This window comes from Diadema setosum, chromosome 9 (assembly GCF_964275005.1).
Source record: "Diadema setosum chromosome 9, eeDiaSeto1, whole genome shotgun sequence".
NCBI classification, from domain to species: domain Eukaryota; kingdom Metazoa; phylum Echinodermata; class Echinoidea; order Diadematoida; family Diadematidae; genus Diadema; species Diadema setosum.
The window spans coordinates 31901933-31929485 of record NC_092693.1 but is presented as its reverse complement, the minus strand read 5'-3'; the positions used below and the strand labels follow the sequence as shown (position 1 = coordinate 31929485).

Sequence of the window (27553 nt, the reverse complement as noted above, 5' to 3'; positions counted from 1 at the left end):
AATGTTGGCAGCCCTGCATGTGCAAGTGGTGGGATAATGTCAATGCTATTATAATGCGACCAGACCAGCGCAAAGAGTTCTCCCTGTATCTACAAATAACTCGGTGAAGGAGCGCTTGGCTCCGAGTCCAAGGTTAGGACAATACCTAGTAGATACACAGCCCAGTCGCTGTCACACAGCGTCTGGTCAGGCTAGAAAATAACAGGGCTGCCGACATTGATTGGAAACTAGTTGAGAGTGAGACTCCCATAGGCCAATGCTATAGGAGTCAAAATGAGTGAGATCAATAGAAGTGCATGCAAATGAAATAAAGTTTTAGAGTGAGAAAGGACCAAAATGAGTGAGTCTCACTCTCAATGAGTGAGAGTTGGCAGCCCTGCCATGCCTAGAATAGTCAGTGGATGGAACAGTGGTTGTAAACTTCCTTACTCAGATGTCAAAATAAATAATAATTTACTGTAATTGACATGTTATGCCGTGCCCATACGCACATCACCTTTTTCCTCCTTGATTCATGGGGTCAGTGATGTATAGACTACTAACGTTGTTTTTAATTTCTACTACTGGGTCTACTCCAGAGTCCAGATTGATCAGTCACACTCGCAGCCCACAGTGTGATTGCGGATCAACAGGATGCAATCGATCAGTATCAGGAGATCAGCCCGGGAGCCACCCAAGGTGACTGGCCTCTCTCCTAAGGAGGGTCCTCCTGGCACCAAGCTGACCATCAGGGGAGAGAACCTCGGCCTGAATGCAAAGGATCTCTTTAGTGAGTATACATACTAGATCCTACTTGATATCAATTATAGGAAGTTTTTATGTGATCCTGTGATGCTGTTCATCCCAAGCAGTGGAAACCCAGGTTGACATAAAATTTAGCTATGATCATGATGATGAGCATCATAATATGATATCATTCATTGCAATTTTATTTTGAGTGACAGAAACACAAGCAAGCACCATATTCCCATTTTACCTGCATAGCTATAGGGCTTCCTGTGTCCAAGGACAAGGTATCAATATGAAGATCTGTTCCATACAACTTTGTATACACGTACGTGCATTGGTCTTTTTAGTAGCCATCTCCAATCCTGAAAGAAATAATCATTCTCAGTCCATGTTCCCCACATTGTGAGGAATAAACTGCCATCAAATGTACATTTGACATTTATTTGTGTGTTTAGAAATTATTTATGTCTTGAAAATCAAAGCAATTATCTGACCCAAGTAACATTTGTATGATAGTTATTAAGAACGGAGAAAGGAGAGCAGCAGATAAAATGCTAGAAAAAATAGAAACTGATATACTCGGGACAGAATAGATACATTATGTACATTCTAAATTGTATCTTCTAATAAGATGTGACGGTGTGCGGTGTGAATGTCACCCTTCTCGCTGAGTGGATATCTCCCAGCAAGATCATCTGTAGGACAACCAACTGCAAGGGTCCTGGCGATGTTGTCGTGACAACCAAATCGGCCGGAGCGGGCACGTCGACCATTAAGTTCAGAGGGCTACAATTTTTGCCAAGTAAGTTTTCAAAACTTTGTGCAGTCAACTCTACAACAGCCTAATCTATTTGGACTATAATAAGCTATGATTTAGGCAGTATCCAAGTTACATTGACTCAGACTTTTTCATATTTTTTAGCGTGAGATTTTATGCTGAGGCAGAATATTCAAGTATATAAGACACTGTTCTGTTGTGTTTTGTTTCAGAGTTGACTGATAATTTGAAAATTCAATGAAACATTTCTCTGTGTTTCAAAAGTTATCATCTGGAAAGAAATATGGATTCAGTAGAAACAAGTAACTGTAGTGGCAGGATTAAAAACTAGTTCATTTGATTTTGTTATAATAGGTGTTGTTGTCCCTCAGTTACATTGATATGCCAGGTACATGTCATCTTTGTCATATCACCTGAATATTAGCTACCATGTTGTAAGTCCTTTTTTTCCCCTTGTCTAGAAATATTATGATTTAGAGCAAATATTGTCGTAAATGATGTCATAGTTACTTTGTAACTTGGATATATACTTTATAACTTGAGGTTTTGTCAATGATTAATAAGAGCACAAAACATATGGTTTATTTCACCAAAGTTTACATGTGGCTGTGGAAAACCAGTGAAGCACTAACTGAATTTTTCTCTGGCTGACTTATCTCCCAAGATGCCCTCCAGGAATCTGCTATCTGGGTGGATGAGTCCTCACTATTTGAGAGGAGACTGAACAGCATCAGTCGGCCCTCTTCCCCGCTTCAGGTCGGCCGAGAGGACCCCCTGGGTCTACCAATGGAGCATACCCCGTAAGCATCAAACTGTCATACAGTACATTCCCGTTATAACAAACACGGTATAGCAAAATTCTTGTTACAATGAAGTAATAATTCTAGTCCCAAAATTGCCATGTATGTTATCTTACTTTACTGTTCGGCTATCCCTGTAACAAAATTTCAAAATAACAGAAGAGAACTGCCCGGCCCCGAGAACTTTGTTGCAATGGGAGTTGCCTATAGCAGCTAAACATTTCAGTGGCAATGCTATAGTTTTTCAAGGTCCAGCAAAGGAAGTGTCTGTTGTAAATTTTGATAATCCTAGATGAAAACTTTTGAGAGAGAAAGCATTCCCTTTTCATTGAATAGGTTGTTAGATTAACTTTTTATCACACAGTGCCAACATTCAGAGCAGACACATAATTCTTCAGTTTTTGGGTTTTGTTTTTTTGTTTTTTGCAAAAGTGCACATTTGAGTGTGTTCATGCAATCAGTTTGCCATCATATCTATACTCTCTCTTGCAGTGCTGAAGCATACCGTCTTCTGCTATGAATTGAAACAATTTGTATTGAACAGTATGCCTGTTGAATGCACTATACATGTTTTACACGTCTGTGAGTTGCATGTAATTTGAAATGATTTTAGTGATCTGACATCATTTCTGTGCCCCATGAGTACAAGCATCAAATCTGAAAAGATGAGGTAGCATTCACCTATCAATGTAAATGTCATTTTGTCCTCAGGCAAATGTCAGATGATGAAGTTCATCAGATGTTTCCCCAAGGTATGTTTATTTATTGTAATTTACTAGTGAAATACAGTTGTAGAATCCTTTTTGAGCAGACAAAATGAGGACAGAACATAATTACAAGTTTGATTCAACCTTTTCACTGTTTAGAACCTTTACCTTTGAAATCCAGCTTCAAAGACCTAATAGTATGTTTGGCTTACTAAGTAATGCATTCAAATGTTTTATCTGTCATCATTTGTCTTTTGTGATTATGTGTCAAAGAATTGTCAATGTCAGAAGTGAAGTTTGTCTGCAAGAAGAGACCACAACCTGTTTAAATATGATATGTACCTGTATGACAAAATCTTTGATGCCACAATTAAAAAGAACAAAAACAAAACAAAACAAAAGAAAACTGGTGGGGGGCATTTTAGTATGGGCAGAGGGAATTGAAGCATCAATATTTAGCTCATTAATGGTACCACCATATGATGATTCTCTGTTCCTTTTCTCATTTCGTCAACCAGGAAGCAGCAACTTAGCTCACAGGAACTTTGAGCCAGCCTTATTCCTGATTGAGAGTCACAGTAGCACAAGGTAATAGTACTGAGATAATATGTAGGATTTTACTGTGCATGTTTGCTAAGAAGGCATAATACATTTGCTGCTAAGAGGTGCCTTCAGTGTTGATTTGTGAAGTGGAATGAAACCCAGTGCAGCAGTTAACAGAGATTTACATTTCAAGACTTGTGATTTTTTTTTTTTTTTTTTTTGGTCTATTTATTTGGGTGCATATGTGTGAATAGAAACCAGCTAAAAATTGCATTGAGAAGGCTATAACATGATGAAATTGATTCAAAATTACATTCAGTATGGCATCTAATGTTTTATTGTGATATGATCATTAGTGAGGCAGAAATAAATCAGATGTGATATACAGGTGTATGTCATAATAAGGTACCGTCATAGCTGGAAGGAAACTTGGTATTTACGTTTTGGGTTTGTTATGGGGGGGGGGGGGCTGGGTTGTCAAATTTTTATTATAAAACATGCATTGGGCTTTGAATTCTCTGATGACCACATAGTGAGAAGGATTTAGAATGTCTCAACTCATTTACATGCACAGTATAATCCCTTGATTTTGTTGTGTTTTAAAAAAAAACAAACAAACAAATAAGAGGGGCAAACAACATCCAGTTATTTTGGTGATGACAGAGTATGATAAACTTGAAGCTATTGTGTTGATGTCTTGCAAGGGAAAAGTTTGTATGTTGTAAACACTCGTTTTCACGAGTGCTGCTGCATTCATATAGAACAGGGCCCTGTCCACTAGGCCACAAAATGTTTGTGTCCAACAATGATTACCCAATGGTATATTGCACATATTATGCATGTAGCAAGTATTTATATGTATGCATGTATTTGTGTAGATATACAATGTGTACTATGTAGGAAGATCTACCCCAAGTAAGTAGGTAAGTAGGTTTCTTTTTATTTATAAAGACACATAATATGTACACATACATGTATGTTTATCTGTACATGTATTTATTGTATGTGTATGTAGGAGCTTATGTGAGCATTCATACAGTATGTTAACCATGATCTCCTTCTTCAGTTTTTCAGACTTAAAGAAAGGCCTGGAACATTTGAAGAGACAATCATCTGGTCTGAAGACTGAAGGACCTCAAACATTCATCAAATCCAACCTTGGCACCTTCATGAACTGTCAAGATATTCTTGCCAGTAAGTTCTTCGTTGTATTTTTATTTGTCAAGTTAATTGAAATAATTACCATGGTAGGTGCAAAGATTAAGGTTCATAGGGACACTTCAAAAAGTCAAAGAAAAAAGCCATCAAAAGAGTTTCTTCATGTGCCATGCATGTCACATCCTGTTTCAATTAGTTTGCTGGGAAAATTATGAAAAATGTGTGTATGTAATACTACGAGTAGTTAGTTTTCTTCAAATTGCAGCAGACTCAGAAGAGACACGTTGTAATTTGTATTCCTCATGCACCTTACCTAAATGAAGAGGAACATAGGTTTTTTGTGTTCACAAATGTGTATGTATGTCACATATTTGGCATAGTTTCTGATACCCCTTTTCTGAGGGGAAATGTAAATCAGTATCACTTTGGCAACAGCAATGAAAATGTTAAACGAATAGAGAGGCTAGTTTCTTGTGGCTTGGCGATTCTATTCCGCAGACAGTGAGTACCTACAGGACACACCAGATCTTCAGTACTACGGTGCAATATCATGCAAATAAGCACAAGTTAGTAATATTTATTCCTATACTGTTTCATATATACAATGTACAAGAATGTTTATTGTCCTGTAAATACAAGAATATTTGTCTTGTGTTTCCCACAGCTATCCACGGAGACTTGTGCAGGCATGAGAACATAGGGGAGAGGGTGCCCCTCTCTGGGGGAGAAGAAGTGACGGAGGTCGACGACAAGGAGAATGATGATGAAGAGACGGGGGTGAACGGAGAAGGGGACAAGCCGGAAGAACCCATCGCCACCCTTCAAAAGATCGAGGAATTTCTCGTCAGTAAGTAAACATTGGAATATCAAGTTAACCCATCAGTGCAGGCTTGTTGGACAGGTGTTACTAATGTATACAAGTACTGTATATGGCATATATTTCACTGGGTTTTTATTTTTGCGAAATTTCATGAGGCGGTGTTGAACAACACATGAAAGTGATAACTCTGATCCCAACATACAAAATTGCAAATGCAACAAACACACATATATAATTTTTTTCTGTTTCTTCATTTGTGATGCTCGGATATGACATGTATATGGGTCTTTCCATGGGGTTGGGGCACGAAATGTAACATAATAGTCAAAATTTCATCATCACTTTATTCAAGTTAAATGAAGTTCTTTGAAACTATTAGTCATTATAACAATTAATTCAACAAAAAATATAGACAACAAAGGTCATTTTAGAATTTTATGGCCAAATGTTAAAAATCATGAATACCTATGTGATGCGGACACCAAAGTTTAGCTCTTGGGGGATTTTGTCATGAGAATTCCAATTAAAAGAGATTAGAACATCGAACCATTTCAGCAATACAAGTTCATAAATGTAGCATCCTCATTAGATGCACTTTTCCTAAGTAATATCATTATTTTTCACAAAATACTGAAGTTAACCTGTCAAAGGAGTAGTACTAGTGCTCTTTATGTTCATTAAGGGTCAAACTTGACTAAGAAAAAAAAAAAATGTCATAAATTTGCTCTACAAACATTTTGCATGGTTCAGAATGAACAAAATGTAATAATGCAAGTTTTTGAGAAAGACGAACTTTGTCTCATTAGTCCTTTTTGTAGTAACAGATATGAAATGATGGTTGCCTATGTGATGCGGACACGGTGTCCACATCACATAGGTATAATTTGATATTCTTGAAGAAAATTCACAGTGTACAAAGTCCTACTGTTCCAGTAGCAATTGATTCTTGAAGACTCGGAATAGAAGTCACAAAGTGCAAAGAGTCATGAATAGAACTAAAATGCAAGGCTGTCAGGATGATGGGGTCACCAATGACACAATGGTGTCTGCATCACATAGGTACTATTTTGAGCTAAAATGAGGTCAAAGGAGGCCTAAATATGGTTATTTTGACCATAAAAGACATTATTTTTGAAGCAACTGCTAGAAACAAAGAGTTGAGAAACACTCAATGCAATATCTGCAGCAACCATGCCGTGGCTGACAAACGAATGTACCTATGTGATGTGGACAGCAAATTTTGGTGTCCTCATCACATAGGTACATATTTCTGGAGAAAAAGAGGTTAGTGTGTGTTTTCTTGAGCTGAAACATTATTCTTTGACTGTTTTACTGAAAAGCTTTAGGAATGGACTAGAAATAAAATATTATTTTATATTTTGTGTACAGTGATTGATAATGAACATGAACAGGATTTACCTGAACAGGATTTACCTATGTGATGCAAAAATCTAGGACACGGTGTCCGCATCACATAGGTATTCAAACTCTGAGAAAAAATGTTTTTGTGCACAGAATTCTGTATTAAATCAATCCATCCTACCATAAAACATTGTCAATAGGCACTAGTTTTGAATTTGATAGTGAAATTTGGCAACCAGCAAGCAATAATATATGACTAGAATACCTATGTGATGCGGACACCAAACCTTCAAACTTGCCCTGGTCCCAAATAAAGCGTTCTTCAAATGTCCCATAACTGTAGTAAAAAAAATTTATGCAACTCCACAATACTTGAGGGGTATGAAGTTGGTCAGTTTTGAAGAAGACTTTGGTATAAAAAGTGACTTTTGGTATTTCCTTGTACCTATGTGATGCGGACACCAAAGCCCAAAATGGCTGCTACTTCTTGCCGTTATGAAGCCATTAAGCCTCCAATCATTTCCATCTTTGGCACTTATGTTTATGGCCCAGGGTTGATTTCATTGATAGCTTTTGCAGCTCTGAACAATGCAACATTTCTGATGGGATAGCCAGCATACCTATGTGATGCTACATTCAAAGGATCTAAGTGAATCATCACATAGGTACAGCAATCTTCACACATAATTTTTTTAAAATTAACTTTCTGATGGCCAAATAAAATTTTTATTGAGAGTGAGACAACTCATAATAGTGTATTTGCAATGATTGAATATGATCTATCTCAAGACACTTCTGTGAATCAGTGTTTTGAACCCAACATACATTTGTGTTACACTTGGTACCCCCAAAATAGGGTAGGACACCAAACATTAAATGAAGACAACAACAACAACAAAAACAGAAGATTCATTTTCTGTACCACATATTATAACATACATACACACATACCATAATTACAAAAAACATTGAACTTTGGGTAGTGTGCATTTACAGAAGTTGCATTTGTATGTGCAGGTAATGAGATTTTGCCCATGTGCCCCAACCCTATGGAAAGACCCATATGTTTTTGCAATGGCTATGATAATCAATATCACAGTTTTGCAAAAGCATATCATTAGCATGATAGTTACATCAGATTATCATGATTATTGCACACCTGAATTAGATAACATATAAATGTATTCTTATCAGCTTGATAGTTGGATGGGTAGATGACAGAGAAAGAATATTAATAAAGATACAGCTGTGTATACAAAATGTATACTAATTGCATTTTACAGAGTTATAGGCTACAACTTCATAAATCAAGAAAAACAAAATCAGTAGCTCTGTTTCGTTGCCTGCCTGTCTCTTCCTTTTATAGTGCTCACTCTCTTCTCTTTTTCCTCTTTCTCTCATTCCTGTCTCCCTCTCAACAACAGAGGGCAATGAGAATGCCAAAAAGATTTTCCAGAGCGTGCTTCACCGCAAGGATCGAGCAGACTCGACGAGGAATGCCCTGAATGTCCTGAACCGCTTCAAGTTCCTCTTCCATCTCCCCATCACCATTGAGAGGAATATCAAGAAGGTATGTCTGTCTGTTGGTCTGTCTGTACCTGTTTTTCTAGAAAAAGTGCTTGTATTGATGGTTACCGGTTTGTGAGCGCCATGCATACACCCAAACATGTTTTCTCTTACTTTGATTATAAAATACATACATGTGTATTCTATCATTTTGCGCATGAAATGATATCCACAATGAAAGCATATTGTTATGTAGATTCTGATGAATATTTTTCTGCACAATGTTCAGATCAGTCAATACCTCTGTCATTCTCAGTTTATTTCTCTTTCTCAGTTATTCACTCTTTATCTTTCTCCAATAAAATAATTTATTTTTATCACTCTATCTTTCTCTTTGGTATGTTTAAAGCAGTTTGTGACATTTTACGTTCATTGATAAATAGTCTGTCCACAACATTTTACTTTGCAAGTCATTCTGCTAATTGTAAATTCATAAAACTCACAAGATGTGATCTTAATCACTTACAATATTGTTAGATTCCAAGCCATTACACAGCAACATGAAATCGATACTACAGTTGTGCATAGCAAGGGTATGTCATTTATATTCGTGCAACAGCAGATGTGAGAAAACCACTATGAGGTCAGTCAGTGACGTGATTATGAATTAAATGGTGCCTTAAAACGTGATAGTGGGCCCACCTTTTTAACTCAAGTGTTAATGGAAGTGACAAACAGCATGCCCTTTCTCACAAGCACTTGATCAGTGTTGGCTTTTACTATCAAACTGTCACGTGTGGCTTCCTTTCATGCAGGGTGACTATGAAGTGGTGATCAATGACTACGAGAGAGCTCGTCAACTGTTCTCAAGCACAGAGGTGACAGCTTTCAAGAAAGGTTAGTTGGATCTCTGCAATATAAAATGCACTAATATGTCAAAGAGCAAGATAATTTTCTTTCACTCCTTTGAGATAGTATTGCGCTTTTCAATAGCCAATAGTTGGTTCTTAGCCTCTAGATAATTTGTGTGTGGAATTTAACGTGTAGTTCCTAATCCAAGGAACACATTGCCTTCAGAAACTACAATGTACATGAGCCATTTGTTACTTTAAGTGTAATTGTAACATTTTAAATCAGGGGTTAATGTTGTAATTATTTTCCTCCATACCCAAAGTGGTCCAGACAATTCAAGTTAATGCTGTGATAGCAAAAGGTTGATATGGGAAGATGACTGGTTGAGTGACAAAATGTCATCAGGACCTGCAAAATTTTGCATGAAAAAATTGGACTGTTTTATTACACAGCATTTTGATTCATTGGAAGATACATTGTATTATTTGCTCTCCATGTAAACAGTTTATGATGAGGTTGAGAACAGAATACGAGACTTGCAAGTCCAGTTGCATGAGAAGCTGATGGAACTCCCTACACCCCTGGAGGACCAAAAGAGATACATCAGGTATGTCCCCTTTGCTTTGCTTAGCCTCCCATATCACATGAGGATCAAGTGTATTGGAGTGTAATTCCTTGTTTTCAAGAATCGGTGATTTTAGTCACAACCACATATTCAAATTAGCACAAGCAATGATGTCGTCAACGCGCATGTCTCTTTATTGAACTGTGCTCAAGTCTTTACCTAATTCTCGGTGTTGACATGACATCAATAAGAATATTATATCACTTACATCAAGTTCTAGTAGCGTCACAATAACTAGCACAAGCTTTAGATCTACGATGTGATCACTAAGATAACGTTGATTTAGGCAAAAATGGGTGTTCTACACATGTGGAGACAGCTGTTTCCATTGTCCACACCAGGAAGCTGCGTCATCTAAGTATTTGCATTGCAGATCTGAAGCTCACTTATAATGACCCTTAGAGCAAAAGAAATTGATTGTAGTACCATTGTGGTGTACAAACCAATGAAAAACTTGTGTAGTGGTGGCATAATTACCTCCTCCAATTTTTGTGCGTACATTAGAAACATTTTCAATTAAATGTTCCTAATGTATGCACACAAATTGGAAACTTTAAGATCAAAACTTGAAATTGATCACATCATTACATGTCGTTTCTCTCAGATACCTGGTGGAACTGGGTGCTCCTGGGGACCCAGCCTGGGAATGCATCGTCAATGAGCAGAAGTGGATTCTTAAGCTGCTGAGTGACTGCAAGGATGAGCACATTCTCATAGGTACACTATTTTCATTTCATTCAATTTCGTGTCATTTAATTCATATATTTCATTTCACTACAATAATTTCATTTTGTGTCAGTCCATTCCATACTATTCCATTTCATTTTATTTCATTTCATAGCATTTTATTTTATGTTCGTATCATTCCATTTCATTTCATTCAATTCTGTACCATTTCATTGAAATCCAGACAGTTCCATCTGTTTCGTTTTTTGTTTTTTGTTTTTTTCATTCCATTCTTTCTATACCATTCCATGTCAGTTCTCTTCTTTTCATTTCACTATGACTTTGGAAGGCAATTGAATATGAGCTGCTTTTTCTTACAATTGGATGTTGTGGTACTAAAAAACAAGCTGTCAATTTTATTTTAGCAAAACCTTTTTTTTTTAGGTAAAATTTTTTTAGTTAAACTTTTCCTGTGCCTGTGACTTTCTTGTTATACATGGTAAGGACTGCTTTTCCTCTATACACATATGGCATTGAAGGATTCTACTTGAAGTATTTTTTGTATGTGAGGATTATTTTTGCATATATACATGTACCAGAGTGAGAGTGATCCATTCTCACTTTGAAAGTCTTCTACAATTCCTATGCCTAATCTTTTATGTGTTGACACAATCATCCTTGTTGTAAGCTTTCAATCCCTATCTGGCTGTACAACAAGGATTTTTTTTTTTTTTTAATGTCACTTAAACTTTCTAATTGAAAGCTGTGTCAATGATTTGGATATTTTGACTGAAATTGATATGATTTCTTTGGGCTATTTTGATACAAATGAGGCCAATATTACCACTGAGATGTATATATAGCCAAGGAGACTTTTTTGAGATGTTAATTTTGTTTGTTTGTTTGTTGCTTTGTTTTTATTGTCTGCCTATAGACCAAAAAGGAGGTGAAACTCTTGAGCCCCCATCTCATGCTGCAAAGGTCAGAGGTCATCGTCGGAACTTCTCAGGTACTGTTACAAGCTCATGCATATTCACGGCATTTACCTTTCTTTCTAGTATTTGTAATATTTATTTAAAAAAATATCAGTGTTGCAATATATCAAAACATGTGACAGTATTAAAATTGTATCATATTGAATGTATTTTTACATATCACCACACAATTGGTGCCATATTTATTTAGCTCTTTTCTTGCAAGAAAGGAATTTCAATGTTCCACTAGTATTAATTATCAGAAGATTAGATATTTCATTATACATATCTTTGCCATTCACAGGCTCAGGCATCCAGATCAAGTTTACAGCACCTGATTCCACAAGTAAGTTTATTGTGAAATTAATCATTGAAGTAAAGTTAGCCTGACATAATTTGAGTTTTGAGCCATTGCTGAGTCAGGGCTGCCATATGGGTAAATGGTTAACGTACTAGAAACTGGTGTATGAGATAATGCGTTATTATACAATGTGGCTGGTTTCAGTACGAAGGAAATCCTTGGTAGTGTGCCCAAAGTGTTGAACTTGACTTGTTTGAAGAAATGTTTTGTGGGGCCCTTAATTTTTTTTTTCTTTTTTTGCATGTTTTCATTTCCATATTTTGTAGTTCATAATTACTATGCAGCTGTAAAAGTTTATTTTATTTTGTATATGTCAATGACTGCATGAAAAAGTTTCCACAACTCTAATTTTCATTAGAAAGTTAGAATATCATCGAACACACAAGCAGCGTACCATAATTTGAAGCTTACCTTAATTTTGTAAGATTGACTTAAATTCTTTCTGAAACACTCCTCTGGGTAATCAGGATTTTAAATAGTTCATCACATAGCTTGGTTGGTGTTACAGATATGTGCTGTAGCTTGGGTAAACAGTATTTACAGTTCATTGACTCTCTCTCCCCCTTCTTTTTCTCTATCTCTCCGTCTATGTCTCTCTCTCCTCTTATGACAGTGGAGGCCAGATTCTCCGCCCCTCAGCAGGTCATGTTCCTTGAAGAGCTGGCTGATAACCTTCTCATGACCTTCCCTGAACTCTGGCGACTGGGGCAGTCCTACTTCAATGCTTCAGTGGTGTCTGAGGTGATGTTGCTTATCTTTGATTTATGCAGGAAATTATTTTTGCAAAGAAATAAAAGTTTATTTCTGTTTCTTTGTTTTATTTGCAGATTAGAAATAAGTGAACTCAAAAGTTTCAGTTGTGATGCAGAAGAAGCATTATGATTCCTTGGGCATGAAAGTGTTGTTTTAGCATTTATAATACAGATCTGTTATTCTTTTGTTCAGCATAATACAAAAAAAAAAATAAGATGTTGGTATGTCTATGCATAGCTTTAAACATGTTTGTAGTTCTGTAATATTCTTTTCTATGACTTTCGTAAAACCAGATTTGATATCATACACCAAGTTAGCTTGAATTTGTCAGCATTGCCATTTTATCTTCACATGATATTTTATAAAGGACTGGTGCAGAAGAAGTGCAATGGAATTAAAGTGTATTTTCTCTCTGTGGTGGGTCATTGCACTAAAAAAATTAAATAATATATTATTATATTTATATATTTTTAGTAAGAGTTAGTTTGATGAAAATTTACAGTTTGTGAATTAATTCTTTCTGTAATTGTTTCATTATTTTCCTTTCTCTTTTTTTTAATTCATTCAACAGGCTGGTGGAAAAGGCATGACTGTGGATACATCCAAAGAAACTATCTTTAAGGTAGGTAAAGTTGTTTTATGCTTTGCCATGCTTGTAAAGTAATCATGAAATATTCTGCATCAGTTTGGAAACTATTGAAATGTGTATTATAAAGATATGGGCTGCTTTCAGGGCACCTGTTGATTTTATTGGCTTTAGGGTCATGGCATGGAGTTGGGATCCTGAGGGACAATGATATCAACAGTGCCTTGAATAAAAGCAGTCAATATCTGTTGTATATACCAAACATGATTAAATTTTAAATTTTTCAATGCTAAGGTATTTTATCCCCCGGTCTTTCCAGTTTGTGAAGTATTTACATGTATGAATATAATAGCACAGATCATTCTGGTATTCTTCTTCCCCTGATTTTTTAGCATTATGCAGTGTTGCTGTTTATTGTTGTGTTAAGTTTGTTTTATGTGTTTATTCGTATGTTTGTTGTTTGTTTTCCTAGACAATGATGACCAAGATCACCAGCTACTTTGCGGACCTAGTGAGGGCAGCATTCCTGCCCGAGTCTCTGGAGAAGAAGGATGAGAAAGAGAGAGCTAGTCTTGGAGTGTGGATAGACAGCAAGCACGACACGGGAGCCGGGGCATGGCTGCCACAGTGTGTCCGCAATATCAGGTGACAGTTGTTTTTTTGCGATGTTCCTTTTTTATTTTTATTTTTTTCTGACCAATATTTTCTTTGAGACCCTATTGCAGATGGAACCTTGGGGAATTATAGATGTTGTGATTTTTTCTTCTAATCTTTTTATCTTATTTTTTATTTATTTTTTCTTAACAGACCCTAACCTGCAGCCCCTATGTTCATAGTGTGAATTTACTGTGATGCACCTCTTTTTGCATGCTAGTGATGCTTCATCATTATTGAAGCTGGTAGATGCTGCTGAAGAGTATTGTGAGAACCATGCTATAAATTATTATACAAATAATGAATGTTAAATCGTTAAAAAAAATTTGAATAATCAAATCGTATGGATCCAAAATTGCACAGTAAATGGAGTCACAATTGCAGGGATGATGACATCATAGTGAAATGGGTCGAATAATCAATGTAAAACAACCAATCAAATGACAAGGATCTCTTTTGGCGATATATGATTATGAATATCCTATAATTTTCCCATACTTTAATGTTCAGTAGCTTTTCAGAGTAGCTTTAGACTTCATCTTCAAAAATTAATGTTGCAGTGTGGTCGGTCTGGATTCTGAAAGTTGCATGACCTTTCCAGGTTATTATTCAGTGATGAACATTAAAATTGGCATAATATGTTGTTGCCTGGCAAATGAAAAACAAAAGAAGCTAAAAATATATCTTGTACATGTAGCTTGACAATAGGCAGAATGTTATTGATTTCTTATTTGCTTGGCATTGACCTGACTGCTTTGTTGATTGGCAGGTGCTAGCATCAAAATAATCTACTGCACCTGTTGTTTTTGAAAGGCTAGTTACACCTGTATGTTAAAAGCTGCAGAAGTGTGTATGGACCATGCTAAAAGCCATAGAGAAAAAGTAACTTATCCTGTAACAGAAACCTCCAGTGAACTCTGTAGATTCAGAAAAGTTTCATGACCTTTACAAATATGGAATCAACTGACTCTCTTACAAACTCTCAAGATCACCAGTGAAAGAGGTATTACATTTCTTTTCATGGCAGTTGCATTGTGATTGAAAAAAAAAATCAATAATAGTACTTCACAAAAGGCAAGATGAAATCTAACATTCACATCTTGTTTGTTTGGCATTCCACTGGCTTCTGTTGTGATTGACAGGTGTTGTTGCATTTAGTTTTTGAAAAGAAAGGTATGTGCAGACCATGTAAAAGCTATAGAGACATGTCATGTGACTTAAAATCCAGTGGCTTTTCACTAGAAGGTCATCAGACTTTAAATGTTTGATTGGGTGATTTCAAGTTCGGTGCTAGTGCTATCTCAGCACTAGCACTGGCAATAAAACTGAATTTAAACTCAGTTGGTGTTGGGAGGTTGACCTCAGAATTATGACGTATTTCCAGTAGTTGGTTTCGGGCCTGGTGATGAATTTCATCTGCTGAACTGAGCTCAGTCCTTTGCGTCGACGATTTATGTGCTTTTTCTCCAAGGGATTATCATCTTTGTCATTTCAAACTCCATACTAGTGTAGCATTGCTTTGCGAAACCCACATTCATGTCCATAACGTTGTTCGTGCAAAGTCTATGGTAATGCAATGGTCGCCCACGTTATGTTCATGAACACTCTAGACATGGCTACATAAATCTAAGCCTGGAAGCAAATTTATGATCGTACTTTTGAGAAGGGATGAAATACGTGGCATTTTTATCTGTTTTTCTCATTATGTGTCTAAAGCTAAGCAGTAAGCATTTTTTTAGTAAAAAGGTGTATGACTCGAACCAAGTGCCATCACCTTTTTCATCTCCACAATGCCTGCGAACTTTGTGGCTGTTTGGTGCCAACACTTAGAGTTTGGGATCGATAATTGCGATTGGTATCACTGTGTTCAACTGACTTTCGGTGTAGGAGCTAAGACAGTTGTTTAGTAGATAGCACTAGCACTACAAACTTGAAATCACCCATTGTGGATCCCTGAGATTCAGAAAAGTTGCATGACCTTTACAAGTGTGGAATCAGTAAATCTTCTTATTAACTGTCAATACTAGCAGTTGACAGGGATGGGGTGGGGTGCATTTCTGTGGGGGAAAAAATCAGTATTGTATCAATTGACAATAGACAGGGTGTAATTAACATTCACTGTTTTGTTTGTTTGGCATTCCTCTGGCCTGCTTGTTGATTAGCAGGTGTTTAAGTATGAATGTACTCTGATGCACCTGTTGTTGAAATGCTGTTGATGGTTTGCTGTTAAAAGCTACTGAAGAACATGTGAGCATGTACCGACTGTATGAAAAGCTGCAGAGATGAAAATCTGATCACTGGACTTATCTTGCAGTAGCTTATCACAGATTGATGGTTGACTTCAACTGTGTATTAGCAGCATAATTTGACTTACAAATGTGATATGACCCCCATTGATACATGACCCATTTTCATGGAGCTTTGTGAACACTAATGTTATCTAGATCAAAAGTATAGGTAAAAGATCAGTATTTATTTTCCTCAGTGTATGGATATGACTGATGTATTACTGTAATGTTAGTGCTTCTGTATGACAGTGTTTTTGATTGTATTATATGCTCTAAATCCTTTTGATTAGATATGAAACTCATCTGCAAGTCATTTGATGCTAGGAATGTAGTCACTGAAGCAAGGTTTTTGACTCTTTTTATTTCAGAGAAACTGTTGTGACAAATGGCTTTAATTGTAATGTACCAATTGTTATAAAGTACCAAAGTGTGATCTCAGCCATTCATTGCCGTGGAAACTGGTTCTAAACAACCTCACTTTGCTGAAATATCTGTGAACACTGTTGCTGCTAACTATGCTTGCACCTGGTTCCAATCCAAGCTGTCAAACAAAAGACTGCGACATCATCACTTCCATACTCCATACAGCCTTATTTAATTCTTGCTGTGTAATGATAATAATAGTTGATATAGCGCATTTCACACTTGTTAAGTATCTCAATGCACTTTACAGACTATTATTACCCCAGTCACTGGATACATTATTTCCAACCAGCACTGATGATGCTCACTCTCCACTCCCTGGGAATCATTCCAGCCAATCACAGCCAATTTAATGGTGTGCACATGCTGATCAACCAACATGAACTTTCTCATCCATCTGGATGAATGTTTGCTAAGTTACAGGTTATTCATTTATCTAACTCAGGTGTTGTCTGTTTGCCTGTTTCAGGTCTGTGCTGAGCTCTCTGATGAATCTAGAAGTACCTTCATCCTCCCTTGAGGTTCTCCAATCTCTCCTTGCAGACCTCCGTGTCCACTGCATGATCACCCTCTTCAAGGAAGCCACTGAAGGTAAGAAATGAAGCAGCGACAAGTCTCGGGGAAATTCTCCTGAAAGAAATACCTCTTTTGAGTATAAAAAAAATCACTACATAGGGTGCGTTCAAGCGCTCTAAAGCGCACCAAAGCGAACTGAACCAAAGCGTACCGTACCGAACTGTGCCAGATTTGAAGCGTTTGAGTGCTCTGTCGAGAAAGCGTACCTCACGAGTTATTTTTAGAAAAGGTCACGCATTTTGTAGCAAGAATGTCATCCATCTGACGCTTGAACTACTTGCAGCTGTCCCGAACAAAGAGAATGATGTCTTTGCATTGTGACGTATGCGCATGATACGCGCATGCTTTACAGCGAACTTTTGGTACGCTTTGGTATGCTTTTGGAGCACATCAGGAAGTGGTCCACTTTTGGCTCGGTACAATACGGTACGGTACACTTTAGGAGCGTTCAAGCGCTCCTCTGGCGCGGGTACGGTACGGTACAGTTTGCTTTAGGAGAGCGCTCGAACGCACCCATAGTCTCGATATCTACAGGGAAATGATGGCTGAGCAAAATTGTCGAGCAAAATATATTGCATGCAATCTTTAAATGAAATATAAATAGAAAAATAAAGGAAAGTAGTGTGCAGACTTTGTGGAGTTGCTCCCAGATCAAATATTTCCATATTAGAAAATGGTCATAACATTCTTTTCCATGAATAATTACACCAGCTGTAAGGAAGAGGGTGCCACTGAAAAAGAGATTCCCCCCCCAAAAAAAAAAAAAAAAAGAAAGCATCTGTTACATGATTGTCCCTTCAACATAAAAGAAAGGGAAGTTATTACTGAAGATTACCACAACTTTGCACAATGCTCACAGACTATCTTAAACTATCAGATGCTCCTAAACCTGCTGTAAAGCCCACAGTGAAATTCATCACTCAGTCTTGGAGCTTTTGTGAAGAAGAAATTTCTGTGCTTGCTGTCTCCATTTCTCAGATATCAAGGCGCTCCATGGGCGTGAGACATGGGTTCTACAAATGGACGAGCATGGCGGAATCACAACACTAGTAAGTCCAGCTGATGACCCTTGTAATTATCAGAAGTCCTCTGGAGATTTCTTTGCATTTGAGACTTTGTTGAATGGACTTGAAAGGCTTGATGACACATTTTGTATTTCTGTATGTGTCTAAATGTATATATGTATGTACAATGTATGTATGTATGTATGTTTGTTAGTGTCTGTGTATGTATGCATGTATGTTCATTGTATGTATGTATGTATGTGTGTATGTAGTGTGTAGGTAAAATGAATCAATAATCATACCCTGTCAGTTCTTATCCTGCGTGAGTGAACGATATCTCCGTGTCAGAGACATTTGATGTGCATAACTCTAAAAGGAGCTGGGAAGAAGTGTTATAAAGCCTGCCTGTTGCAGTTATGAAGACAAGTGGTCGTGAGCAAAAGGGCTGTGGTTGATGCTGTGGTGAAACCTGTTTTCTTGTATTTGCATTTCTATTGTAGCCGACTCTGTTTGAAAGCCTCGTCATAGACACTTTACAGCATCTCAAAGAGGTGATAAGCTGCAACAGTCAGGGTGAGAAAAAGGTGAGTTTGTTATACACGAATGTCTGCTGATTGTCATAAAAACAATAAACAAACATGGAAGGACAAGTTCACCTTCATAAATATAACGATTGAGAGAAGGCAACAATATTAGTAGAACACATCAGTGAAAGTTTGAGGAAAATCGGACAATCGATGCAAAAGTTATGAATTTTTAAAATTTTTGTGTTGGAACCGTTGGATGAGGAGACTACTACAGCTTGTGAGTCATATGCGTACAACGGTATAAAGAAAATGTAAAGAAATTCAACATATTTTCACTTTTTTCGCATAATAAAAGAGCACTTGACTTGCCTCTTTCTAAAGGCAGGAGGAATAATATTACCCATAACATTTGTCGGTAACGAGTCGGGGGAATGTGTACTTTTTTCAAAAGATGAAATTTTGTGAAATTCTCTTTATATTTTCCTTATATTGTTGTACGCATGTGACATCTAGGTTATTCACATACTGCAGTAGTCTTCTCATCCAGCGGTTACTGCACAAAAACTTCAAAAATTCATAACTTTTGAACGGATTGTCCAATTTTCCTCAAACTGTCAATGATGTGTTCTAATAATATTACTACATTCTCTCAATCCTTATGTTTATGAAGGTGAACTTGTCCTTTAAAGTCATGCGCCTTGTTTGCAGGATAGTGCAATACAGTGTCAGACAATGTAGCAATTAGTGGATGACTTTAAGGCAGGTACATATTAAACACGAAGCTCTACAGTTTGAATAAAAGTTCTCACTTTTCATGCATGCATATATAAGCTTGAATAATCAATTCTCGATTATTGTCTGGTGAAAATTCTGAGCTGAAATACCAGCAGTTTGATCTCTTGAAAGCAAAACAATTGCCCGTTGATATTTTACAGTGTAATAGTCTATAATTGGCATTGTGAGAGGAAAACAACCATTTATAGTCTTTAAAAAAAAAAATGTCTTTCTGGAAATGCTGCCTTTTTGCGGTGTTCATTATCATATCAGAGAACATGACCTATGCAAGCAAGCAGCTGACTGTATCCTGTTCTGACACATGCTCATTTTACTTCCTCCTTTTACATTGTCATTGAGAAATATGAAAACATTGGTTACCATTTTTGGTTGTCCTTTTTTGGTGTGTTCAGATATTTGACAACAGGCATGTAGAGAGACAGACAGTGGATCTTGCTTCAGAGATGTTAATGGTAAGATGCGTCCTTTTGCAACAATATACCTGCTTGATATTCTTTATAATTTTTATGTTTAAGTCCACTCAGTTTTAACTTAGATTTTCCTGTAGAATGTGATTGCCTATAGTCACAACAAGGAACTGTAGAGTGGTAATGTATTCATTTGATGTACTTATGCAAGTTACATGATTTACTAAATTGATACACTTAATTATTAGATTTAACACAGACTTGAATCACTTCAAGTCATTTTGAGACATAATAGAAATGAGTTACAACCAATCACATATTTGATACTGTCAAGGGTTGCATGTCTCAGCTCACACTGGATATGCAAGTGATTTTGCCTTACTTCAGCCAAAACTGAATAGTTTGACAACAATTTTATTTAAAGGGAAGACATAGTAGGCCTATTGGTGTAGGTGAGGATTGAGCTTTTAACTTTTTGAGAGATACCAAGAAACCACTCATGAAATAGTACAGACCATACCATTCTATTGAGGTATTCAAAGTTTATTTGATGAATATCGGTTTTGGAATGGCTGTGACATCCCAAAAGAAAGTAAAACAAAGTGATCGTAGCAAAAGGTGGGTCCCATCTTTTATTAGGATTGCTTTGTGTTGGATATCTCAGTCATTTCAACAAACAATTTTTATCAAATAAACATTGAACTTCTCATGGAATCACATACTCATTCATATTTCATTAGATGTTTCTCATTATCTCACCCAAAAATGTTAGAAACCTGAAGTCAGGACACAACCACAATTATACGATCCCTTTTAATAAGTAGAATTAAACATTATCAAAAAAGTGGATTCTTCTGTAGGAATCAGGAAATGTGTATCTGAGTGTTCTGTTTTCCCATTTTGCTTGAAGTCTTACTAGAAACACTATTACATTGTTTTCATTCTGCAGGGATTTGCTTCATGCTTGGAGCAGCTGGCAGATCTGGGCAATGATGATATGGACACACAAAAGCTAAGGTATGTGTTCTATGATATTCAATAGTCTTTGAAGAAATAACTAAAGTATAACAGGACTTCAGTTAAAATGGAAATGAATAAGGCATTTTGCTAAAAAAAAATCAAGTATGACAATCAAGTTTCAATTTTTCATACAAAAATTTATGCATGATTATTAAAAGATGAAGAAATAGATGAATAAACCCAAATATACCAAATTGTGTGTCTAGTAGGTTTCAGGCATTTGCAACATACATTACCAGATAATATATCAGTCAAAGTGTAATACTATTCCCATCCATTTTTCTCATAGCATGTCATTTACATTCATAGTGATAAAGCTGTTAAACAGACTTGCATTGTGGTAAAGATCACCAGATACAATGAATGTGGGCATGAACGCTTGTTTATTTTTTTCTCTCTCTCTCTTTTGATGTGCAGCCTCACCATGATTAGTGTACCGTGACTGTATCTTATGTTTTAATCAATCTCTTTCTGTATATCATTGTATCCATCATTCTATTAGTATTTATGTCTGTATGCATGAGTGTATGGATGGAGAAAAAAATCAGTGCATGTCCATATACACACATGTCTCTACCTGTAATAAGATTAGTGGAAGAAGATACACAACTCTTCTATAAACAATATAAACAATATATTCATGTGTGTCTATGTCCCCTGTCCCCCCTCCCCCCCCCCCCCCCCCAGGTTATCAGAGGCAGCCATAAGGACACCTGAATCTCTGTTCCAGTCTCCTGAAGACAGCATTCCTTCTATGGTATGATTATCATAATTATTTATGATAACGATGCATTTAGATTCGCTAATCATAGTTCACCTACATAGATTAACACTACAGCAATATACAAGGCTCATGTTTGTGTAAGTCCTTTAGAGGGAATGGTAGTTACAAAACAATTCAACAACTGAGTACCATTCCTGCTAGACTTGTCATACAATGGACTATATTCAGGGCAGGTCTATATAATGCCTAAGATGCAAAATGTCATGGTTTATAAGCTATCTTGTTTAGTTGAATTTGAGTATTGCCTCACACCAACACAAATGAAATAAAAGAATCATTCATTGTTATCAATATAGAATAATACAAGTGCCTTGTATCATATTTTACTCTCAAAATACTATTTTGAGTATTTTCATATGGTCCCATTTATACATTTATAGTCAAGTTGTGTCAAAATTTTAACAATTTTTTTAAGGTCTAAATGTTACTTTTTCAGTACTTTTTATTGTCTGTTATAAACATGTATTATGATAACATTGTGGTAGCTTTTGTGTGATTACCATTGATTTGTATGTACTATGTAGTTTACTTTAATCCTTTCCTTTGTCTATCATCTACAGGAGCAGTGTCTGGTAATAGTGTTGAGTAACTGCAGCCATGTCTCACAACATGTCATCCCAAACCTGATGGAGCAATTCAAGAGGCTGGGCTATCCTAGCACCCACGAGATTGATAATGTAAGTCTGTCTCTGCAAATGGCATCTTCCATCAGAAGTTAGGCTTCTACCAACCCTAAGCATTTTGTGGGCAAGCTTTCGTCCACTCCTGTGGACTTTCTCAAGCCAAGTGATGACAAGTGTCGTCTTGAGGAATAAACTCTCTATCAAAAGAAGGGTTCAAGGTGCATCATGCATTTGTAACTCCTGTTTGTCAAATTCACATCGATTTGGACTTTGATAATTTCAGTGAATTCATTTTTCCCTTTCTTTGAAATGTGTCTAGCTGAAGACTTTAAAAAAAAGAAATGTTGTTCATCAATTTTAATACTGCATGAATTTGCTTGATGTGAGCCCATCATTTTAGTTGTAATGTATCCATGCAGTTTTTATGCAGTGGAAATTATAGATCCTCAGTTTAATAAATGCTTTGATCATATTGTCAAGTGAGCTAGAATTTCTAACTTTTCTGTTTTTCTCTCTGTCTGAGTGCAGCAATCTCAAGAGGCATATGCCGAGTTGGATGAGAAGATCTTTGAGGCGTACTGCGAGCAGAAAATTGACCCTCTTGTGGGAGCACTGGAAGTAGGAGTGTATGCAGGGAACTATGACTGGGCTAACTGTCCACAACCTGTAGGTGAGTGTTGCCTTGTGACACTTGCAGACATTATCCACTTTTCTCATGCAAGAGTAGATGTCAGAAGTGGAGTTATTTTTGAGTTTTCAAGTTTCTGTCATTATTGAATTCTTGTACAGTGCACTTCCGTTATAAAGAACACGGTTATAATGAAGTAAAAATTCAGGCCGTAACATTATCCACTTTATTTTTTTTTTTTTTTGTATTTACTTGTTCAGTTGTAACGAAATTTCGATACAATGAAAGAAAACTGCTGATCCCGAGGACTTCATTATAACGGGAGTCCTCTGTATTTGATTTTACATTGCAATTCATGTCCCTCAAAGCTGTTTGTGCAAGAGCACTGTGAACCACGTGACAGTGATGTTATATTGAGGATGAGAGCACAGAATGTTGTCTTTTATTTCACTTTTGATGCAGGCTGTTGTCTGGCTTTCCAATCACTTTTTAGAGTGCAAGGCCTGTGTGTGTGTGTGTGTGTGTTATAAGGCTTTCTGTTGACATTAGTGAGAGTTATCATTTCTGCCTCATTCTTCATTAGTGTCTAACCTAACATGTTACCTTTTCTTAAAGACCTTTCATTGACAAATGCCCTATTTCTAGAGGGATAATATCTGTGTTCCTTTATTTTCTGCCTTTCTCTCATCAAATCTTTGATATCCACTCACCAGTTAATGGAAAGATATCATTTGTAACAAGCACTATTTGCAAGTCATGTTACAATGTAGATGCGCTTAGAGTGCACATTTGCATTTCAAGATGATGAAAAATTCAAGACTCTAACATCTATTACAATATCTCACATTTATCTACGACATCACATGATACTGTGAACTGTGTCCTCTCCCTCAAGGTGTCCGTGCCTTTGTGAAGGATGCCCTCATGAATGCGGTTGCCATCCACGCGGAGATCAATGCCATTGCACCAGCGTTCATGCTGCGCGTCATGGGGCGAGTGTTGGAGGCGGTAGCGGACGAGATGTCACGCATCATGAGCTGTGTGGTGGGTACATTCAGCAGCAATGGAGCAATCCAAGCCAGACTGGATATTGGCATGTTGGAGGAGGCAATGTCACCATACAGGAATGCAGGAACCAGGTGAGGTCAATTACTGACACAAACTTGAGTTTATAATTGGTGGACAGGAAATCACCAATTAAAATCTAAACTTGAGTTTCCTGGGGATGCTGACTTTGGAAGGAATGGATTCTTTGTCAGAATTTTGTAAAAGATTTGTGTAAATTAATAACAAGTGTATTCTTGGTAAGGATTTATGATTATGCTCTTGTACAAAGTCATCAGAAACATTGAGAAAAAAAAAATGTGTATAAATGCTGGAATTCATAGCGCTTAGTTTGAAATGAATTTGTCCATTGTTGCACATATTTAGCATTTGTCTTGTCAATATTTCATCATTTGTGTGTGTGTTTTTATGTGTATGTGGATGTGTGTCTGTAGTCTGGGAGACGTGGCCACCCACATGGCATGCAAGGCATAGGTACTCTACTAGTACTTCACTTGACTGCAAGTTTGTAAGCGCTGTTGGATGGTTTTACTTGTTTCTCAAAATTGCTTTCTTTATTTGATTAATTTGGAGCCTCTGCAAATGTGAATATGAAAACATATCAAAGAAATGTTTGTATCCACTGTGTTTGCAATGTAAAGGAACACTTTGCTCAAGGTAGGATTTCTGCCCTACGAGTGTATATCATGGTAAGTGGAACACATATATGAAGCCACAATTTGATATGGTTATCAAATGTTTACCCTCTGCAGTGCATCTTTCATGGAGGCATTGTCGACTGTGCCACAGCTGCGAACAGAGGCAGACAAAAAGTGAGTCTCTAGAAATCCTTTATTTTTTTTTCAGATCTACATGCATATGGGAAGCACACTCAGAGTAGATAGCAGGCAATTATATACAGATGCTGTAATGGTCACAGTACGCTAGCAAAATATTTAACAATTTATGTTACTGCTCTTCTGCACTTTTTCTACAGTAGCATGTCTCCAAGGTCTTGTTATGATGGTACCTCTTGCCCTTTGTGATTGGTGTGCTGTTACAGTACTGTATACGCCAAATATTTTGCGACGCTTTTATTTTCGTGAATTTCACAAGTCAGGTGCTATTCACGAATTTAAAGACAAGCGAAAATATTGACTCTTTTCCCGAGATGAATGTGACGTGCATGTATACATTTCTCCATTCATTACTAAACTCCACAATTGTAAATTTGACCACTCGCAAAATCTTTGGGAGGTCCCGATACGCAAGAATTATATGGCGTATACAGTATATTTTCGTTTCCAGATCATTGATAATTTCCTCAGGCTAATCCTGAAGATTCAATGCTATACATATCACACAAAGATTTTCTTATGTGTTTATGCCACCATTCATCAGGTTCCCAACCTTGTATTTGCAAGTTGTTAATTTGTTTCCCTAGACGTATCAAGCATATGTCATCGGTACTTTGCGTGAAGTATGTTTGGTTTTCCTGTTATTTGTCCATGAATAGTTTTCCTGTTTGTATTAAACCATTGAGGACGAGTCCCAAGTATACTTGGCAAGTGTCTATGGGAAATGTGTGTTGTAGCGAAATCAGCCTGTCCTCAACGGGTTAATAAATAGTTTACCCTTTACATTCCCGTTTAGTTAACTTAATTAGCATTTGGTTACCCCCTGCCCACCATGTGATTAACTACCTAAGACCTAAGTACTTGAGGCAATGCTGTGGTCCATCATGAAGGACAGTATGATATTATGGTAGTTTGTGAAATTATATAGTCCCTGTCATTCAGAGTCAGTAAGTGTACCAGTCAATGTCTAAAGCACAATAGGGTTCAATGCCATACAGATACTTTCAGTTAGTCCCTCAGGGTTTGAATAAGACTTTCCTTATCTGCAGCATCAAGAAATCAGACCAAACTGTCCATGTTTGTTGCAGATGCTCTTAATGTATGAAGAGTTTCATCACAGAATGGGCTAACTCCATGTTAAGAATATTATACAGTGAGTCCATCATCAGATAAAGCGAAGTAAAACATTTCCAGTGATACCTCACTTGTAATATAACAAGGAATATTCTTATATTTATGACACCAAATGTCCTATATTTTCTTATTTTGTTTCTTTTTGGAACTTTAATAATTGCAAATACCTCAACATAACAAGAATGGATATAGCTTGTTTTGCGATAAAACTCTTCATATTTCCATGCATTATGTTACAATGACAACATTTGCTTGACTCAGCTCTTGTTCTGGAGGTTTTTGTTGTGTGGTTGTTGATGTTGTTTTTGTGAAGTAATGCCTCATATTGTCCCCCCCCCCCTCCTGTTTCCATGGTTACCCAGACTCCTTGAGGAGCTCCAGGTCAACTTCCGACGAGACCTTCACTTCCTGCTCACCTGCTTCACAACAGATCAGTAACATGGACAAGTCTTCATCTTTGCAACGTCCCAAGGAGAGACCAAAATTAATCTGTCCAGTTTGTCATCACCTGCAGCTAGTAGTAAAGAAAAAATCCTGGGACAATGTCAGACATGTACCAGACTTTCTGGTGATATGATTCTTGTGAGGGCAATTTAATGTTGTATCCCCCAAATGTGGTGAGTCCATATTATTGAATGATTAACAAAGTCAGACATCTAGAGGGAACTCTAAAATATCGACAGTTATTATGTAATAACATCTTTATGTGCATTTCAAAGGGGGAAAAACAAATAGACTATAAGGCAACTTGTCATTATTGGATGTGCCCCTAGCCATCTCTTGCTCAGCATATCTGCACTTTTCAGCCCAGTTCTTTGTTATTGTCATACTTTCAAGGAAATCAATGTTACTTCTCCAACTTCTTGATGAAAGCTTATCTTACCTTCGTAATCTATGCAGGTTTCTGTACTTATGTGTATATCAAAATTCTGGTAAAAGTGATTGTTAAGAGTAATATATAATGTTGAATATGTGATACATGTATGTTCAGTGGGAACTAAAGCACCCAATTGGCAGGGAAGTCTCAAACAGGTTTGGTGTCTCAATTTCAGTATCTTGCTCTTTTTATGTCAGTAGGAAGGGGGCCCCAAAATTAGGGGAAAAAAGGAGATTCAATAGGTTATGCAATGAATCGGGTGCAGTGCTATGTCAGTGCATCGTCAGTGCATCAATCAGCTATTGTTAGATGTACTGAAGCCCCTAGTTACAGCTAAAATAGACATTAACATTAAAAACAGTGCCCAAACTGAACAGGTCTCTAAGGTAGTGAAGTGATGATGTCAATGTAAAGGTATGATTTACCGTTGGCACATGAAACAAAAACCCAGCATTAGTGCTTTAAAGGGGATGGCTAGTAACCGATCAGTGGGAATCAGTGGGAATGCTGAGGGATGATTGTTCCAATCCTTGTGGGATTCATTTAAGAGTACATTATATATCTACTTTTGTGTGAAAATTATTTGCTTCAGAACGGTCTCGTATTCAAGTAATGTGCAGATTAATGCCCTGTCACTGACCAGGGACGCTTACCTGGAAGCATTAAACTGCACATTACTTGAATATGAGACC

General features: G+C 36.9%; 1 protein-coding gene across 1 annotated transcript; it reads left to right on the top strand.

Annotated features, from left to right (window-relative positions):
• Nucleotides 1–581: 581 nt before the first annotated feature.
• Nucleotides 582–27321, top strand: LOC140232903 (exocyst complex component 2-like). The gene is made up of 27 exons (XM_072313015.1): nt 582–769; nt 1361–1531; nt 2172–2307; nt 3019–3059; nt 3533–3602; nt 4624–4751; nt 5380–5562; nt 8322–8467; nt 9219–9300; nt 9760–9862; nt 10485–10597; nt 11481–11555; nt 11825–11866; nt 12495–12622; nt 13206–13256; nt 13693–13865; nt 17055–17176; nt 18140–18210; nt 18666–18749; nt 19880–19939; nt 20844–20911; nt 21602–21671; nt 22259–22375; nt 22850–22991; nt 23845–24088; nt 24767–24826; nt 26347–27321. Exons 1-27 carry the CDS (start codon nt 634–636, stop codon nt 26420–26422), a joined length of 2892 nt encoding a protein of 963 aa, XP_072169116.1. The 5' UTR covers nt 582–633; the 3' UTR covers nt 26423–27321.
• The last annotated feature ends 232 nt before the right edge of the window (nt 27322–27553 follow it).

Bases quoted from the DNA above. Each gene is read 5' to 3' on its own strand.
- LOC140232903 (XM_072313015.1), top strand. From the start codon at position 634: ATGCAATCGATCAGTATCAGGAGATCAGCCCGGGAGCCACCCAAGGTG. The intron at 1,532-2,171 runs GTAAGTTTTCAA...TTATCTCCCAAG, and splicing joins AGGGCTACAATTTTTGCCAA to ATGCCCTCCAGGAATCTGCT. The intron at 9,301-9,759 runs GTTAGTTGGATC...CCATGTAAACAG, and splicing joins GGTGACAGCTTTCAAGAAAG to TTTATGATGAGGTTGAGAAC.